The 18,024-nt window shown below is 42.2% G+C and overlaps 4 protein-coding genes across 9 annotated transcripts in view; 2 read left to right on the top strand and 2 right to left on the bottom strand.

Moving 5' to 3' along the window:
• Positions 1-2,561, top strand: part of LOC128886233 (myogenesis-regulating glycosidase) — a 13,344-nt gene extending 10,783 nt beyond the window's left edge. For all 4 annotated transcript variants that reach the window (XM_054140943.1, XM_054140936.1, XM_054140951.1 and 1 more), the window contains 2 exons: positions 362-1,357; positions 1,443-2,561. In XM_054140943.1, coding sequence (XP_053996918.1) covers positions 362-1,357; positions 1,443-2,349 — 1,903 coding nt within the window. In that variant the 3' untranslated portion in view covers positions 2,350-2,561. The remainder of the gene's footprint in view (positions 1-361; positions 1,358-1,442) is intronic.
• Positions 2,548-4,701, bottom strand: LOC128886554 (uncharacterized). 2 transcript variants are annotated; one of them, XM_054141544.1, is made up of 5 exons: positions 4,568-4,701; positions 4,158-4,479; positions 3,585-3,953; positions 3,160-3,483; positions 2,548-3,083 (listed from the first exon to the last, which is right to left on the bottom strand). In XM_054141544.1, the coding sequence occupies exons 2-5, from the start codon at positions 4,452-4,454 to the stop codon at positions 2,757-2,759; spliced, it is 1,317 nt and encodes a 438-aa protein (XP_053997519.1). In that variant the 5' UTR covers positions 4,455-4,479; positions 4,568-4,701; the 3' UTR covers positions 2,548-2,756. The 2 variants fall into 2 exon arrangements, with proteins under 2 accessions (XP_053997519.1, XP_053997510.1); XM_054141535.1 differs by having other exon boundaries at positions 4,158-4,700.
• On the top strand, positions 3,429-8,067 carry LOC128886528 (pickpocket protein 19-like). Of its 2 annotated transcripts, none has more exons than XM_054141484.1 (8): positions 3,429-3,464; positions 5,988-6,188; positions 6,265-6,519; positions 6,833-6,944; positions 7,027-7,303; positions 7,375-7,528; positions 7,605-7,705; positions 7,774-8,067. In XM_054141484.1, the coding sequence occupies exons 1-8, from the start codon at positions 3,457-3,459 to the stop codon at positions 7,920-7,922; spliced, it is 1,257 nt and encodes a 418-aa protein (XP_053997459.1). In that variant the 5' UTR covers positions 3,429-3,456; the 3' UTR covers positions 7,923-8,067. The 2 variants fall into 2 exon arrangements, with proteins under 2 accessions (XP_053997459.1, XP_053997452.1); XM_054141477.1 differs by lacking the exon at positions 3,429-3,464 and adding an exon at positions 4,736-5,551.
• Positions 7,991-18,024, bottom strand: LOC128886127 (huntingtin). The gene is made up of 15 exons (XM_054140732.1): positions 17,794-18,024; positions 17,542-17,722; positions 17,189-17,467; positions 16,981-17,122; positions 16,336-16,911; positions 15,668-16,260; positions 15,269-15,582; positions 13,879-15,189; positions 9,768-13,803; positions 9,471-9,676; positions 9,220-9,394; positions 8,719-9,132; positions 8,488-8,648; positions 8,335-8,422; positions 7,991-8,268 (listed from the first exon to the last, which is right to left on the bottom strand). Exons 1-15 carry the CDS (start codon positions 17,880-17,882, stop codon positions 8,170-8,172), a joined length of 8,664 nt encoding a protein of 2,887 aa, XP_053996707.1. The 5' UTR covers positions 17,883-18,024; the 3' UTR covers positions 7,991-8,169.

Here is an 18,024-nt window from a genome sequence, read left to right as displayed (position 1 = left end):
ATAATAAAAAAGTTTCACGTTTACCCCCCCCCCCCCCCAGTGGTGGGAGATGCTTTCAGTGCAGTTATGGTAGAGATATTTGTGCATGTATAGAGACTTTACCGTAATCTTTAAACGTACAGCAACCAATTTAAAATAAACCTAGTAAGAAAAGAAATAACAGGTTAACATTAAATAAACTTTAATTTACGCAAATTCTACTCTAATAAAAATATGTAGGAACGTTAGTTAAGTATTTCTTTCCCTAATGTTTATTAATAAAATAAATACATGAAGTTTTATTTTGAATTGTTTCCTGTAATGAATATTTATTATATATTATTTTAACGTCCCATGGATTAAAAGTTCGGCTCGTTTCCAGGTTCAATAAAAATGAAAGAGTGATGCACGTGTACAGCAGCACCGGAACCGAAGTGATCGCGGCACGTCTCGGCGAAGGAATTCCTCCCGAAACCGGAGTCTTTCAATGTTTACCTCACCATCAGAAGCAAGACTCGGTTTGCCTCGAGTGGCTTCAACAGACTCGTTTATATCTAGCTCACACAAAACACGAGGACATGCACTGTTACCACGTCACCTGGCAAAGCCTCAATCCTTACTACAATCCTACGGATTGCTTCGATTGGTCTTCGAAGAGAGGACACTGGTACGGCGCTGGACAGATCCAGAACATACCTTACCCTCTTGAACGCGGCCGCCTGGACTCGAGTCCTTTCATCACCGGCGATATCGCGAAACATCCGTTCGGCAACGTGCTGAAAAGGTACTTTCTAAACTCGAAGGGCGCGACCATATTGGTCGATCCGAAGACGCCACTTTACGTCTCCATCAACGCAAACAGGAGCAACGATTTCTGTCTACAAGCTAAACACGATGCTTTCGCTTACATCAATCACTTAACGCCCCTACCGCAACTGAATTACACGATCTGCGCGACAGACAACATGAAGAATTTACATTCCTCCATGGCGGAGAAGTCTTTATGGGACGGCCTGAAGCCGGACGAACTCCACGCGGTTCATTCGCTGCTCTCCGAACCTGTCTGGCAAATTGCACCGACCGACGAAGCTGCGATTTACAATTACACCGAGGATGTTATAGCTCTCGGCTTCTTACGGCAGGGCCACGTTTTGTTGAGCGAAGAGTGGCAACCCAGTACAGGTGACTTCGTACTGGACGAAGAACGATTCCCCACTATGGAAGAAACGATCAACATTATTCATCGTCGAGGGTTCAGAATTGCATTCACCATCCAACCGTTCATATCTACGGAATCCGTAAACTTTAAGGACGCTGTCACGAGTAGACTGTTGATTTCCGAAAGAGGCAGCGACCCAAGAATTCCGGCACTGACCAGGTACTGACACGCTCTTTTTAGACAAAATGTAACATTCCTTTTAAATGTTTTGGAATACTTGTATACCCCTAATCTTGTTCCGTAGATACAAACACAGCAACAGCGTCGGAGTTTTGGACATCACGAACAACAAAACTTTGCCTTGGCTGCAGACCAAGCTCGATAACTTGATCATGAAGTACCACGTGGACTCGTTTTATCTGGACTTAGGTACCGCGCAAGACATGCCTCACTATTACAAATGCGAGCAACCGTTGACTAACCCAGATCATTACAAGACGCTATTGACGAGAGCGATTCTGGGTTCTATGCCAGTGATTGGTGTCTCTGGTGCAATTTCTAGACCCCGCGCGCCAGTCTTCGTATCTCTTCCACCGTTCTCTTCTTCCTGGAAGGCCATAAAAACTGTAATTCCAACGGTATTGACCTACGGAATGATAGGTTATCCGTTTATTATGCCAGGCGCTGTTGGCGGAGACGTAGCTTTGCCCATGTCTGATAACAATCCTGACAACGACTTCGAAGTGAGCCTGCCGGATAAAGAGCTGTACATCAGGTGGCTGCAGCTGTCCACGTTTCTACCGGTGATACGTTTCACTCATCTGCCTAGCAAATATTCGGATGAATCGGTGCTAGAGATAGCCAAGAGGCTGACAACCTTGAGACAAAAAACTGTAACACCGTTGCTGAAGAAGTACGCAAAGGAGACTCTAGACACCGGTTTGCCTATAATCAGGCCTTTGTGGATGTTGGATCCAGCCGATCCAGCTTGTCACGTTGTCGTGGACGAGTTTTCCGTGGGCGAGGAATTAATAGTGGCTCCTGTTCTGTACTCGGGTAGCAGACAGAGGGAAGTTTACTTGCCCGCGGGAGTATGGAGAGACGGCATCGATGGCAGTCTCAGGAAAGGATCGAGATGGATTCACAATTACAGGGTGGCTGAAGACAAAGTTGCGTACTTTGTGAAAATGCCCGATAACACGAGATTTTAATCGGCTGATTGAATTGATTTCGTATGGTTTTACAAACAATTATCCAAGGAACAGATCCGAGTAAAAGATCGAAAATAAAAATCGGTAAGGCCAAAATGTCATTGAAAAATATCACTAGGTTTTTATAGGTTAGCGAGAGCTGATAAGAACATAAGTTAACGCTCCGGAAGTATTTATTTCTTTATATTAGGAAATATATTTATTTTATTCTATATCGTGTTTTTTTATTCCCACATACGTTGACTGTTGTATAGGTCAGTAGAAAATATAGTTTATACAAAACTAATAGACGAAAAACGTGTTTCAATGAAAAAATCCGTATCGCTATAGCCTCAAGTATATCATTACTCAACCGTACACGATACGTGATCTCGTCGTTATTCGATAGTCTCGAAACTCTCGAGTCCTCAAAGGGTAGTTCCCAGACTGTGTTTATCGTCGTGTTGCTGTTGCTGCCGTTCTTCGGGCCGCTCGACTATGCCAGAATGGGATTGCGACATGGACGACGATAATCTCGGAGAACAAGCGTCCAGGAACTTTTGGAGATTGCAGAGTTTCTTGACCTCGTCCTGGATGTGATTCAAATGATCCGATCGAATTAACTTCAACATGCCTATGTACTTATCCTTCGAATCACGATCTCCTAAGCGCCATAGACAGCAGTCACCTTGGAGTGCACGGGTTACCTCTATATATACCTCACGTGACGTTAACTCTCGATTCGAGTCAGCGTCCTGAAAATTAATCGGTAAAGTACGATCATCGTCTGAAATCTTTACAATATTGTTACAACGTAATTCTCTTTTAAACCTTTTGCTGATCCGAGGTGTTGCCAAATTCTTTACAGATGGCCCGGTCGATCACGCCAAGGATGTGATTCTTCGTAGCATGAAGATCAAGATCTCCACCAGCGAACACGTTCTTGCCGGTTTCCTGATCGTCGTCCTTAACTATCATCTCGTAAGCAGTATCTTCTCTGATGCATTCTCTGCCCGTTACCGACTCATCGTCTGGCCTGCAAACGGAACTCCGCCGAGCTATGGATCGTTTGCTCGGTTTACAGAACGATATATTTTCGGTTTCTTCTTTCCGACAGTCTTCGTCGGAATGGACTGGTAATGCCTTGTGCTTTGTCTACGTTTCACGATAAGATTATGACACACGCGAATAAAGATAAAAGTAGTAGGTAGTACTTCAATTAGTAGGTAGACAATTTAGAAGGCACAACGATTTACCGGGTCTTCGGTATTCTTGCTTTTTGACAACGTTTGCGAATCGGTAACTTTCGTCATGCACGATCGCACCGTAGAAAGTTTACTCGATAAAGCATTAGGTTTTCCTTTCGCCTGCGCCTCTCGTTCCTGATCAATGTTTCCCAGATCTACGTTTTTCGATAGGTTCAATTGAAAAAACTCTTGTTCCAAATCGATGTTATCGTTGTCCGAATCATTTTTCCCATTTGTGGTTAGTCTGTTCGAATTTTCAACGGGCTGCCTTGAAATTCGCGATTGCGGATTTCGCGTGCGTCCCTTTCTGTTGTAATAGTCGCTTCTCAGCGGGACGTTGCTGTCCACGTCAGAGTTTCCTGACGCGCCTGCTAGCATCTGTCAGGTACAAGAGTACATTTTCAAATTAAATATTTCATTGATTTATTCCCAACCCAGACAACAAATGGTAATGTAGGAGCCTAAACGAAAAATAAGGCACAGTCGACCGCTTTACCCACGCGACCAATCCCGTACCCTACGTTTCGTGTTCTCGTTTGGCTCGTTATTGGACACAGGAGGCGCGGATACTATAATAATTACCTGATAATTTGTCCATAGACCGTCTTTCCTGTATTCATTCTTTGCGATGTGATCGTATCCGCGGCAACCGTCGACGTTATCGTTTATCGTAGAATTTGTAAAGCCCTCGCGTATGGCTGAGAATCCCTGATCCTTGTTTCCTTGCTGATACCGGTGACTACTCGATTGCCTTTTCTTCGCGTGGCGATACGCGTTCGTCCTCGCGTGACTGCACGGAAACGACTTCGACGCGAAGCTGTTCACCGACTTCTTCGTCGTTTGAAGCGGACTTACCAGAAAGTCTTCGTATCTTTGCATAAGGTCGTCTACGTTGCCAGGGTATCTAAAAATATGTATCATGATTTTGATTTGGTGCTTATATCGTGGACGTGAATGTATTAGTCTTGTACGACAAATGAGAGTTACTTTACTCTTCTGATCGAATGATTCACTGCTTCGAGGGAGCAATGACAAGAGGGACAATGCTGCTGCTGCCCCCTCGTTTTTCTTCTTCGTCTTTTTTCTGGCGATCCGATCTCGTATCTTGATTTGTCGTGGGCGAAGCAGCACTCGGCACGGGTTAAATTACGACACGCGTACCATTCCCTAGAGTGCTTTTCTGGACAACACAGCTGTGTCGTCGAATAGTCTGATTCCTGCAAAAAAAAAAAAAAAGAAACGTTTCTAGAAACAGATTTTCTAAAAACGAGAAATGAACGCGACCTAAGTTTCAAGATCTAACCGTTTCTATCTGATGTTGCGCCATTGCCTCTCGACTTCAGCGTTAGAATCTTTGGTAGAATTTACACTGCACAGAATCCCGAGGAACCCAAAACCCCGTGAAACCGAATCGACCGTCGCTCATAATAAGTTTCCTCGATAGATCTTTTCTCTCCTACCGAGCGAGACTACCGAAAGTACAGAAAAACGTAGAAAAATGTATACTTACGTGTCGTACGAAAATGACGTGTACTGGGGAAAGAAATCGATTCGCATGCTTTTCTTCTTCGATTTTGAACGACAGAGTAGGCGACGAACTCCGCTATCTGTTCCATTAATCTATTCCATTTCGTTCATAATTAATAGTCGCGTGCCGTGATTTCGCGTGCGCTCGACTCGTCGAAAGAACCAACGATTCAGTTGTAAAACAACGTTAACCAGCGAGAGTAAGCTATGTCAAAGATACCGAAGGAACACGATTATTTCTACAATGAGATATTGCCGGATTTTCGAATCCGTGAGACAGTCATCCTGAACGAAAAGAAATCCGTGCTAACGGACGATCGGACTCGCGTTGGCATGCAAACCATCAATCCAAAATCGAAGAGTGGAAAGTACTTTGTGGAATTCGCAAGCGGTTCGACTATACATGGCCTTAAACATTTGGTGGCGCCTCATAGACATCCCATAGAAAAGTAAATACAGTAATGTCTCCGTAACTGCACGAATCTGTCTACGATAAATGCACGAATGTATACGATAACTGCGCAGAAACCATCCCTACGTCTGGAAGGCAGTGACGGGCAAAACCGTAGGCTTCGAATAAATCTGAAGTTTGCCGATACGTTTATCTCGTTTCCTGTTTTGAACATTTTTCCAAAGAAGGAAACGAGACAAACACATAAGCACGGCGAGACATACACAAGTGCTTCGCTACATCCATAATCGCACAACCTGTATATCGATAAACATAAGGCACACAACCTGTATAACGATAAACTTTAACAATTGTCTCTACGATAACTGCACAAGGTCAGTCCCCGAGCTTGTGCAGTTATGGAGACATTACTGTATCTTTTCGTCAACCGACACCGTGAATGCAATCACATTCCTATGTCCTGTTCGCGCAAGGATCCTGGCGGTTCTGTTCATCTTTGGAGCCCTGCTCTGCTTGATCTACTTGTCGTTCCTGTTCTGGGATCGATATCAAAACTACGCTACGGTCATCGTAGTGGACAACGAACGCGACCAGTTCGAAGTATCAAAGCCGGCTCTATTTGTTTGCCCGGTGCCGAATGTAAACGACAGCAAGCTCCCAGATGTTTTCAAAAAGTAATACGAAAATTAAATGAAATTAAATCGTTTCGTTTCGAGGCGTGTTTCTAACTTTTACGGAGCCTTTGCGCAGGCACGGTGTCGAGCACACTTCGGAAGCGGAAGAGTTCTTCACCTTCCTCGCCAATGTCAATTACCAAACCATGTCCCAAACACCTAACTTCGACAAGGTACCGCCAAACAAGTGGTTGGGCATTCTTTACGATTTGCGAAGATACCTTCCGCGTAACGTCGGTAACGAAGAGGATCCTTTAGAGGCATGGGTAGTGACGGAAAGAGGCTTCTGTTTAGCGAAGAGGAACGTCTTCGCGGTCTACGCTACGTACGAGTAAGTATTAGATTGGTCCAAAAAGTTTCTTTCGTGACTTGCGCTCAATTATTCTGCGTGGCAGTGTTTATGCAGGAAATTTTTGTTTGTGTTTGGATCCTAAATTCACCTTTTAAGCTTGGCCATTTAATCCGGCAACACTCTGTATAAATAGACAACCTGATCTCTTGAATGTTAATATTGTAACAGTAATGGAGCAAAATGTACTAACTTATTGTATCGCTTATTAATGAAATTTAAGAAACTTCTTGGGACAATCTAATATTTTTCATCGACGTATGCAATCGGTACGAATGTAACTCTCGTGTCCAAGGTATTGGATGAGCAACAATTGGACCGTCGTTCCTATACCTACCAACGTATCCTACTATGATCACAACGACGACCGTTTGCAAACCTCCGTTTTCGCAATGTACATAGCGTTGGTAAAGATTAAAATTTCCCTCGGTAGAAAATCGTACCGTACAGGATGGGATTAGTAATGGAAATTTACTTTGCTTCGAACAGCTGGCCGTATCCGATCCTTTCGAAGTGTTACTGTACGACGTTCCCACGACGAAGATCGTGCCGCAATTGTTGCAGCGATTGATCATGTCAATATCCGCGATCAAGACGGACCCGACCGTCAAAGAGCTACAGATCAGTCAAAGAAAATGCAAATTCCACAACGACGGTGGTTTAAAAACGTGGCCGGTCTACACGAGGAACATGTGTAAGATGGAGTGCAGGATGCGAGTGATAGAAGACCGTTGCAAATGTCGGCCGCATTTTGCCAGGCCTATAGGTCAAGAAATGATTTCAACGCACTGATTAATGTACTTTTAAAACGTAAATTGAGAAACGATATTTTTGTAGAAGGCGTGAACGTATGCAACGCGGAGCAGCTACGTTGTATCGGTAAGATAACAAAGGACCTCTTCTTATTCGAACATACACCGTATTTCTGTGACTGCGATCCAAATTGCGACCTTGTTACATACCAGATATCGGAGAAAGATGTCAACGAACTGTATGTATCGTTATCCACCCTTAATGAAATAGAGAATAGATGCACGCGTAAAAATAAAATCGTTTAATTGCTTCAGGAATCAAGTGCCGACCAACTCGTCGTTTGTTAATTTAATCGTCGAACTGCCTCAAATCGTCTATCATCGGTCGCTGATGTTTGGATTTACCGATTTCTTAAGTAGGTAATCGTGAACGTAAAACAAACTCAATCACGATCGAACGCATAAATATAATTTTGTGGTGTAGCTGGCGTTGGCGGTGCCGCTGGATTATTCCTGGGAGCAAGCGTATTATCCTTCGTGGAGATCATTTATTACGGCACGTTCCATATATGCTTCTACCTGAAACGAGTGAGCCGAAGTTACAACAAAGATAAGACAGTTAATTTATCTTAAGCAACAAGTAAACCATCTTTCTTTTCTTCTACTGGGAAAAAGTAATACAAATGAATGAAAGGTATTTAAAAAATATTGTGTTTATTTCAAAACAAGTTGCATCTTCCTGACAATACACGATGTAAAATAAATATCGTCACATACATTCACCTGTACACCGCGCAATGATTGTACATCAATTTACATTTACACGAATACCTCTCATTTCGATGTGGACCTCACTTACGGAAAAGGTCAACAAGACTAGCTAAAACGACGCTAAAATATCACCGAACGATGTTCCAGGTTCCTTTGCTGCTGCTTCGAACGTTTCTACGAAAGCCTTCTTCTGACTTTCCTTGGTTAACTAACAATCAAAAATGAATTATTCAACTTTGAACTTTCGTCAGCTGCTTCTCGCGAAATTCCATACCTTGTGATAGAAATCGGAAGCTGCGATACAAAGTATCTTTTTATCCTCGTATTCGTACTTGCCAATTCTCGATTGGACGTATGGAAATCTGAATATTTCGAGTGAAGGAGACTTTCAGCGAACGAAAGCATTGTTTAAATCGTGAAAGGATACAAGGCTCTCAACCATTGATTCGTAGATGCGCTAATGAAAAAGCACGACAAACACCACGTTGACATCGTCACGGGCAAACTTTGAATAAAATTTGGCAAACTGAACACGACCCAGTCTTGAAGAAGTTCCATTTGCGCACAAGTGCACGCTCTCTCGCAGACCTGTGACAAGTTGTCATTTCAAATCGTTACCAATTAACAGTACTACCTTTGTAATATTAACGATACAAACTTTGAAAACAACAGCGGAAAGTAATCTCGGGTGTGGTTGCTGGGGCGACAAAAATTCTCCTATAACTTTCGTCAATATCTCAGACGGCGGAAAGAAATCCCCTAATACTCCCGAGAGAACCGTGCAGAGAAGCTCCACTTCCATCGTATGTCCTTTCCTGATCTTGTCGAAAATTGCGGAGGTACGCTCTATGGATCGAACCAGTGCTTCCGGTTCTACATCTGGTAGCGGCTCTTCAATTTCCGGCTGATTCAGTCTATCTGCTGCGTCCGTGTACATACAAGTCAGCAGCAATTGTAAAGCTGGCAATGACAGCATAGGACTTGGTTGCTTCAAACGGTCTATCGCGACTTTTACTATTTGCTCGGCTACGTTTCCGATCACGCTTTTGGTTACCACAAGTCGCTCGAGGCCCTGATATAATTAGTCCAAAATAATAAACGCTTGCAAGTATCCATAGAATAAACATACATGGATACACTTGAAAAGAGAACGATATACCTGCAGAAGAGTTTGATGCAGGCTGGAGGAAATGTTTTGGGACGATAGTAAGGTGAGAACCAATTCAAGCACTGCTGGAGCTTCCGCGTCTGGTGGAGTGTCTTCCGCGTGTTCGAGCAGGAAGAACACTAAAGCCCACATCACGCCTTGATGCTCCTCGCTCTGGCTTAATACGCTAAATTCAAGAAACAGAACAGAAGAATCAGACGGACGCTAAAGTGTTGCCGTTAAACTAGTCACGTACGATTTACCTATTGGAATCTTGCGCGTCGAGGTGCTTCTGTATATATTCGATCGCTAGAGGGTGTACAATGTTCATGGTTTCCTCGCAATTCGTTAATACGGCGCTTTGTAACAAATACAAGGACCCATGAAGAGCGGCCACTCGCACGGGCAAGAATCCTGATTTGAGACTGACGTCTACCAGTCGTTTAACCTTCTCCAACGTTTCAAGATCCTACAAACACGCAGACAAAGAACATATAAAATAACGACAGGTTTAGAAGTCTGTAATTGGTTTTGTTGTATAATAATATCGAAGAATGTACCAATGGCGTTAATACAGCGGCAGCTTTGCATACAGATACCACCAAGTATTGATGCAAAATAACATTTTCAATAGGATGAATCCTCGAGATCTCCAGACACGTATCTAGCATCCACTGATACTGAGTCCGCTCCACAAACAACTCTGAAATGGCTAGAATAGATTTGACGATCTCCGTAAGCAACTGCACAGGCGTATTGGTTTGCAGAGACGTCCAAGAAGTGTAGAGCTCCACCAAAAATCGAAGACAGGAGTCCAAGTCCAGCGACGAAGACATCAACGCGTCGTTTCTTCTGTTCTTCAAGTTGAGAACAGAGGTGTTAAGTTTGTCCTCGTACAAGTTGCACGACGACCATAGGTAGGATACCGATAACTGACTGTACGTGTACTTGTTCGAGCTTGCAACTTTCTCCACGTTCCCGCGATGAAAAACGTGATCCATGTTCAAGCCACCGGCGCTCTCCAAGTCGTTCATGCATTCGTACTTCCACGCGAGCAAGTCCTGAATCGCGTGCAACTTTTGCGAGCTGATTTTGTGAACCGAGAGCTCGGGATCCCTCGAGCAATGGATCAGAGTGCTAGCTATCGGATTGCCGGGGTAAGGAAGAAGCAAAGTCTGCAACAATAGTCTCGTTATCGCTTGAACGGCTAAGCTACTCGCTTGTACCAGAGTGGGTATCTCCTCGGAAATTACAGTCTGGTTCTGCGAGAGGTTGACAACTCCTAAAAGGGCCATCCATATTTCTTCGAACTGCAGCCGCGAAATCCAGCCCAACAAGTTTATCCTGTAAATGAATTGCTCCAGGATTTCTACTTCCAGCAGAAGATTCGACTCGGAAGGTAACAACGGAAAGTAGCATTTGGTCGGGCCAGAACCAACGACGTCCCAGTTTTGCTTCCAAACCAACGGAGGCGTCAAGATGTAAGAATTCACCAATGGCTGGCGACTAATGCTCACGATTAAACCTTGTATCGTATCGAACAGATAACGCGAGATGTTTCTCAACGATCCTTCCTTCTGACAGTGTTCTAACCAAGCGACCAGGGCAGCCATTCGAGCGCAAGCTTTACCGAACTCTTTAGTGTCCTCGTCCTCGAACGCTGGTTCTAAAGCGCGCGCATCTATAACTGGCAAAGAGTCAATCGTCGTTAGTAGAAACTCGACTATTCTCGTTAACGAAGCGGCAGCGGTACAGACCCACGAGTACTTTGCGCTGTCTCCGATAATTTTATTCGGCCCAGGGTGTTTCAAGATCTCGGCCGCGCAACTCAACGCAAGCTTCGCGTCCCTTGGTCTCAGCTTTTTCACCTTGTTCGCATCGGAGTGTATCATCCAATGCGTCAACTCCAGACACAGAACCGCGAACTTGGCAAGGTCTTCTTCGGATCTCATGTCTAATTTCGCCAAGTCGTACTTCGCAAGCTTCGACAACGTTTTCATGTACATTTTCACAGCTGGTATTAACATGAAAAGCACGTCCCAGTACACCGACTCGTTCAGGAGTTCATCGAACCGAATTACATACTTCAGCTCCTTCGAATTGGCGTTGGATCGCGATGGATTATAGATCTGGTGAGGTTTCGGCATTAATTCGTTGACGTAATGAACTCGTTCCAATAAACATTGCTTAGCTGCTCTGTACAGAGCGCTAGCTTCGAAATTGTAGTCTTTTTCGTTCTGAGCTACGTCCAATTCGAACTTTTGGCACTTTTCGAGACTCGTGCGTGTACCCAATGTTATACAAGGCTTTAAAATCGTAACGTTGAACTCTTTGCAAGAAAGAATGCCGAGACAGTCTTCGTAATTTAACTCTTTTAATAACTGAGCGGCCTCCGAGGGATTGTTGCTGGCGTTCGGATTGCAACACCTTAACTTTACCTGAGAGAGAAACCAATTGCGATCCAACTGAATACTCTTTACGGTAGAAGGATTGAACGGTCTACACTGATCCAGTTCAAGAGGGGACAGATCGTAATATTGTACACCCAGCTTGTTCAATAGACTGACTAAACCACCGTGTTTCTTTGCCAGTTTAGTCGACTGCAAAGTATCCATTATCTTGACGAAATCATCTTTTGGCAAATATTTTGTCGCGTCTGCAGTGGACGTGGTCAGCAAAATCTCCACTCTTCGACTAGCTATTTTCGCTGCCATTCGAGACAAAGCGAGATACTTGGTGGACAGTAATCTTGGTATCAACGTCGTTAAAACTGCTCCACTTTGCGAGTAATGAGCGCCTTCTATACATTGCAACAGACGCTTAACAAAACTAGGTTGAGACAAGTCCGTGCACTTGGTCGCGATTGCTTGCACCAACAACCCGCTGGCCGCTGGATTCCTGTGCACAGCCGCTGTCAATAAATCTCTGACGGGAGACTCGATGGCATTGCTTACCGCTTCTTCCGTGTGGTTGACCAGCAACCACGTTAGAGGCTCCGCGTCGCTCAGATTCTCGCAAACGTAATCACAGAACAGTATTATACCACCTTTTCTGACAATCTGAATATTAATACTACCCGGATAATCGGTATTCTTTTCTTCGGTATGCGTAGAATGCACTACGTACTCCGAACGATGAGTGCCGAGCACTTTTGACCAGAAAGTCATTTCATTGTACCCCAATAGAGTCATCAGATAGGCCCACTGACACGTCAATGTCGGACATTTGTTTCCAATGTTCAGCATAGTGCAATTTAGATCGGCGATCGGTAACTTCTCGTCGTCTGGAACGTTACGACCTTGAATCATCTGCATTGTTGCGTTCGCGACTTTGCAGTGACTTCCAGACTCGAACATATGAATGCACAACTGCAGAAAGAACGCGAACTGATGAACTAAATAATGGTCGTTTTCCATGGAGTCGACGAATCCAACAAACATGTCGTTCGCTTTGTGGTCGATCAGTCCAAGAAGACTGTGCACTTTGGAGCCCACTTTACCGATAACTTTGAATATAAACTTAGCCAATATTCTCTCTGGCGGAACATCGATAGACTGGATTCCTAAAACGTTCAGAGGATCCATAGTTCGACTAGAGGCCTCTGAAAGCAGAAACGATTGCGAGAGATCTGTCATATTTGCGCTTAAATCGGAAAGACGCGCCAGCATTGCTTCCTCTTTCGCACACGAAATTAACGATAACAAGACGACGTTGATCATTCCCAACCATCGTTTCAATCGCAAACTTGACGTCTCCACAGAAACTGGCATAACAAAAAGTACTTTTAAAAGAGGATCGACCGGTCTGAATACCGTAGGGGAAATTGCAGCAAACAATTTAACCAGAGCAACGTGAGCTTTCTCCGACTCTATCCGAACTTTTCCAACTGCTAACATAGGAAGGATGGTGTCCATCGTCAATCTGGACCATCTACGCCATTTTTCTTCGCCGTTTCCGTCTCCACTGAATCTAGACTCCGTCAAGCATAACGCTAAGAGCTCGATGATTTGATAGTACTCCGCGAGACGTAAAAGCATCGAAATCAGTACTTCTCTCGTTGTCTCCAATTCCCTCTGTTCCATCAAGTTCGAACTCGCGTTTCGAACTAAGAACACGTCTTCGACCACTGGAGCAACAGCTGGTATGCAATGCGTGAGAGCTGGTTGCCCGCTCGCCATAAGACCGTCGCACAATTGAATTATTTTGGGGATTCCTATTATAGCTTTCGAGTGATTCTTTGCGTACGATAAATGCACCAAGAAATTGAAGATTTTTGGCAGAAGGTACTCCGTTTGCTGTACGTGACCTTCCTCGATAAATTCAAATTGCTTCAGAACAAATCCGATAAATATTCTCTCGGAATCCAGTAAACAGTAATTAACCTTGAGCTGCACCAGCTGGCTCAGCAGCATCAATACTTGACATTGTAATGGCACGCTACTCGTTACAGTATACTGTTTCAACGATTTTATGACCATTGGCTCGAAAAGACGAATGAACGAAGCTATGGAATTCTTTTGATCCGGCGAACGTGATAAATTCTTAAAGGCGGAAGAAAACTTTCTATCGCCTTTTCTACGTAAGAATCCTACCCACCTGAAATAACGTATTTAACGTAACAAAAATGTAACGAATGTAGCCCATCAGATATAGGAACACAGATATACTCACCTAGTGTCCGGTTCGTTTTCACCCCTGCAATTGTTTCCTATAGATTTTATAGTGTCCGCCATTTGCCTTGCGGGATTTTGAAAGCAATGATTATAAAATCCCTTAACGCCATCTCTGATCATAGCAATCCTATCTGTATTTTTCTGGCCGTCCGATTCGTTCCATTGCGCATACACGTTTGTGCTACATAAACATTTCAGTAATTGCTGAACACATTGGACAGTCGCGGTTGGCGAGAGTACGACTGTACTTTGCAGATAATATAAAACCTCTTCCGTGATCTGAGCTGCCTCGTTAAACGATATAATTTCGAGAATCTGAGACAGCACATCCAGAACCGCGTTTAAAAGGGACAAATACATTTCGCTGGCGTGCGGTTCGAGGGTTGCTAAGTAATTTAAATGCGCCGCTTTGAGAATGTCGTACATTTTCATGTAATGCGGTACTGAAACAAACGCACCCATATGTTCTTTTCCAACTTTCAAGCCACCAATTCGTTCTCCCTTCTCCTTCGATTTCTGTTCAGGCACAACTTTTTTCTTCGGGGATAATGCTTGCGTAGACGTCAAAGACGACAATGTCGTTTTTGCACTCGGTTGCGCCAACTGTACTTTGTCGATAATATGAACAAATATATTCAACACTCTGGTGACATGAGTCAATAACAGCTCTATTTGCTTGTCTTTAAACGTACCCCAACTTTTAGACGGGTCGTTGGGTTTGAAATTGCCGAAAGCCAAACCTGATGCTAAATTGCCAGCTAGTAGAATCAAGTGTTTATGCGTCGACAAGTCTAGGCTTATAGGAGATGACGATAGCAGAGGTAAAGCTAAAGATAAAAGATCGTTACTAACAGACGACGGCATCATGTCGCTTGTAAAGTTTGATTCGCTAATGTCTAGCCGGCTACTGCTCTTTTTATGAGACTTTTTCAACAATGTCTTTGGTAAAATGCAATCCCATCCTCTGATATATATCGTAGTGGTATATACGTCGCTTAAATGGAAAAGAGCTTCGCAACAACCGTACACTAAATATTTCGAGGATTGTACTCCAAGAACTTCTGCCAGCATATTGACTACAATAGACAACGAGTATTCTACATTCTGATGACAGTGTATCCCGTTATGAGGATTTAAAGATGCAAATGGCTGTATAGACGTTTTCACGAATAGCTGTTGTTTCTCTTGGCACGAGGATAATTCTGAACTGCTTCTATTTACAACGCTTAAAAACTGTTCCGTGTATTGAACGGCTTTTCTCGTAACAACATCCTCTTGTGGTTGTTGAAAGTGTAATAGAGGAATACTCCTAAAAAAAGTGTATCTATGTTAATAAAAAGATACAAAACTTAATAATGGAACAACATAAATTACACTGTAATGCTTACTTTACAATAGCATCCGACGCTGCATGTCTAATTCTCTGGTCCTGATCACCTAATAGCGTTATGATAACATTGACGAAATGTTCTTGGAACATTGATCCTCCAACTATATGTTCTATGGTAACATATGATATCTCGCTCAATAGTTCTACTAATTTAACTTTTACCAAAAAATATGGATTCTTTACTAGTTGAGGTAACGCAGTTAATATAGTAACTCCATACTTATTGTCGACGGATTCCAACAACTCTGGCAGACACAAACTAAGCGCTGTTAACGTTTGTCGACATGTTGTAGCAGAATCATCTTCTAATCCCTATTTTAAGAATGTATGAATCAAAATTCTTTAAACGACAATACGATATTTTTACATTCACAAAAACTCCAATGCAAGTGTTTACCTTTAAAAGTAATTTTATCAAATTCTCTAATAACACACTTTCATGTACATTCTTTTTTACGATCTCTGCTTCGAAGTTTTTAAAAGATCCACCATATTGAGTATACACGGATTTTAAAAAGGTACCGATAATGATCGATATATTACCCCTAATCTGAGGATCTGGATGATTTGCAAACAATAATATATCTGTTATCATTTGTTCGTTTTCGGTAAAATTCGATTCTTTGGCGATTGGCATTAAAAACATGTTCGGAAAAAGTTTTAAAATATAAGCCACGCAGTTTAGAGCAAGAGATTTTACACTAACACGAAAATATTTATCTGGCATTACGTGACCAACATTGCCAGTTAAGAGAAAAGACGACACCAAATAACGACAGCAAAATTTTAGAGGTATGTCAGGATCTGTAACAGTTCCAATGTCTATTTCCCGCAATGAGAAGTCTAAAGAAAGCTTTTTAGGAGAAGCAATAGACGAAGCGACTTCTTCGAAACAATCTAAATCCTTTATAGCGCTTTGTAAACTCGGATAAATTTTCTCTGATTTTTCTATTTCACTTCCAATGTCGCTACCCTCTTCTACAGCTTCATCTGAAATAGATATACCCATAAATGGGTACCCTTCGTAAAATAAAAATATCCTTCATATTATACGCTTTCTCTTACTGTCGATATCTCCGATCTTCAGACCGCTATAATTTTCCATTATCTTTCCTTTCATTTCTATTATATCGCTCGAATCCTCCTTTCGAGTTTGTAAATCCTGCACTAATGAGTGCGCATCCGCGGAATCTAATATCCATTTTTCTATTTTTGGATTTATGTCCGGCATATCAGGTTCGAGTAAATTTAATGTAGATTCCGAATTTTCACAGCAAGCAGTATTAGTACTAGAGATACTCGTTTGGCTCAACGATAACATTGCTTCATTTTGATTTAATGCTACCCTATTATACGTTGTACCTTTATTCGATAACAACAAACATACTAGAGCTTTCGGAGGTGACTTTAAAAGTTGAGTCAAAGTTTCCAAAGCAGCATTTATAACATTATGATCCGAATGCCATTTTGTATAATGTAAACATAATTCGTAAATTTGTAACAAGCTATCTATCTGCACTGTCTCGTCGTCTTGAGGTTCTAAAGGATTGCATACGTAGGGCAATATTATTCTTATGCATCCAAATATACCGATAATCGTAGCTACACGGCTCTCATCTTCGCCTATAGGTACTATAATATCTGTGAGAAGGTAACATTCAATTGTTAATTGTGTCATACTTATACACATAATATCTAAAGAATATTTACCTAAAAGATGTTTCAATACATAATTTAAAAAGAATTGCGGCTTTCTGCAATTTAGACATGTTGTTAAAATCATGTTTGCAGCAGCCCTGCGAAATGCTGCTTGTACTGAACATACATTTTCGAAGAATGCTTTCAACAAGGTCTAAAAAATATAAACACATGCAAGTTCATAACTGTCGCATGGTAAACAGTCTGTTTTATAAATTACCTTGACATCATTGTCTGTCATAAATGGCCCTAAAGCTTTCATAATTAGTGGTAACGATTGAGATAACGTTTCTATTACTGCTTCTTCTGAACGTTGTGCAATAGTTTCTATGCATGGTATTAAATTAGATACGTAAGCTTTTCCTCTTGTAGGACGAATCATATGACTAAGAAGTCCAAATCTCCACAGAGCTGCCCTCAATGTTCTAGCTGGTCCGTTTGCTTTTATTTCATTATAAAGTTCTATCTGAACCTTAACAATATTACTGTCTGTCATGGCCTAGCAAATAACGTGGCTATTAGATAAACATTAGTATTTTTACGATAAGTATTATTAAAATATATGTAACATACCCTTATAATCTTATTCAAAGTTTCATCGGCTACCATTCTAATATCAGATTCGTTATCATTGCACAGCATTAACAATGTTTCGATGGAAAGAGTAAGAACCTGAGAAAACTTGCTTGCCATTTTTACATTCGGTGAACATATTCCTTCCGCTATTGCCACACAACATGCTATTTTATCTTTCCTTTAAATTGAAATAAATTTTTCGTGAATTCTATGTTAAATTAAACAAGAAAAAAAAATTAATTCGCGTACCTTGCGCTAGGATCTGACGGAACAACGTTCGATTCTTGAGTTGTATTCAGAGCCTCTATGGCTTTTAATACGTTATTTAAAGTTGTCATTTTTGCGAAAATATATTATCGGTCACGACGTTTCTCACTCTCTAAAAATTAAATTTTTAACGAGTGACATTTTGATAATGTAGGCCGAATTTATGACAGACATTTCGTACGTGTAAGCTACATGCTGCTCGGTACCATATTT

The sequence above is a fragment of the Hylaeus anthracinus genome, unplaced genomic scaffold (genome assembly GCF_026225885.1).
Source record: "Hylaeus anthracinus isolate JK02 unplaced genomic scaffold, UHH_iyHylAnth1.0_haploid 0, whole genome shotgun sequence".
NCBI lineage: Eukaryota > Metazoa > Arthropoda > Insecta > Hymenoptera > Colletidae > Hylaeus > Hylaeus anthracinus.
Note: the sequence above shows the minus strand (reverse complement) of the source record. Positions and strands in the feature narration are given on the sequence as shown.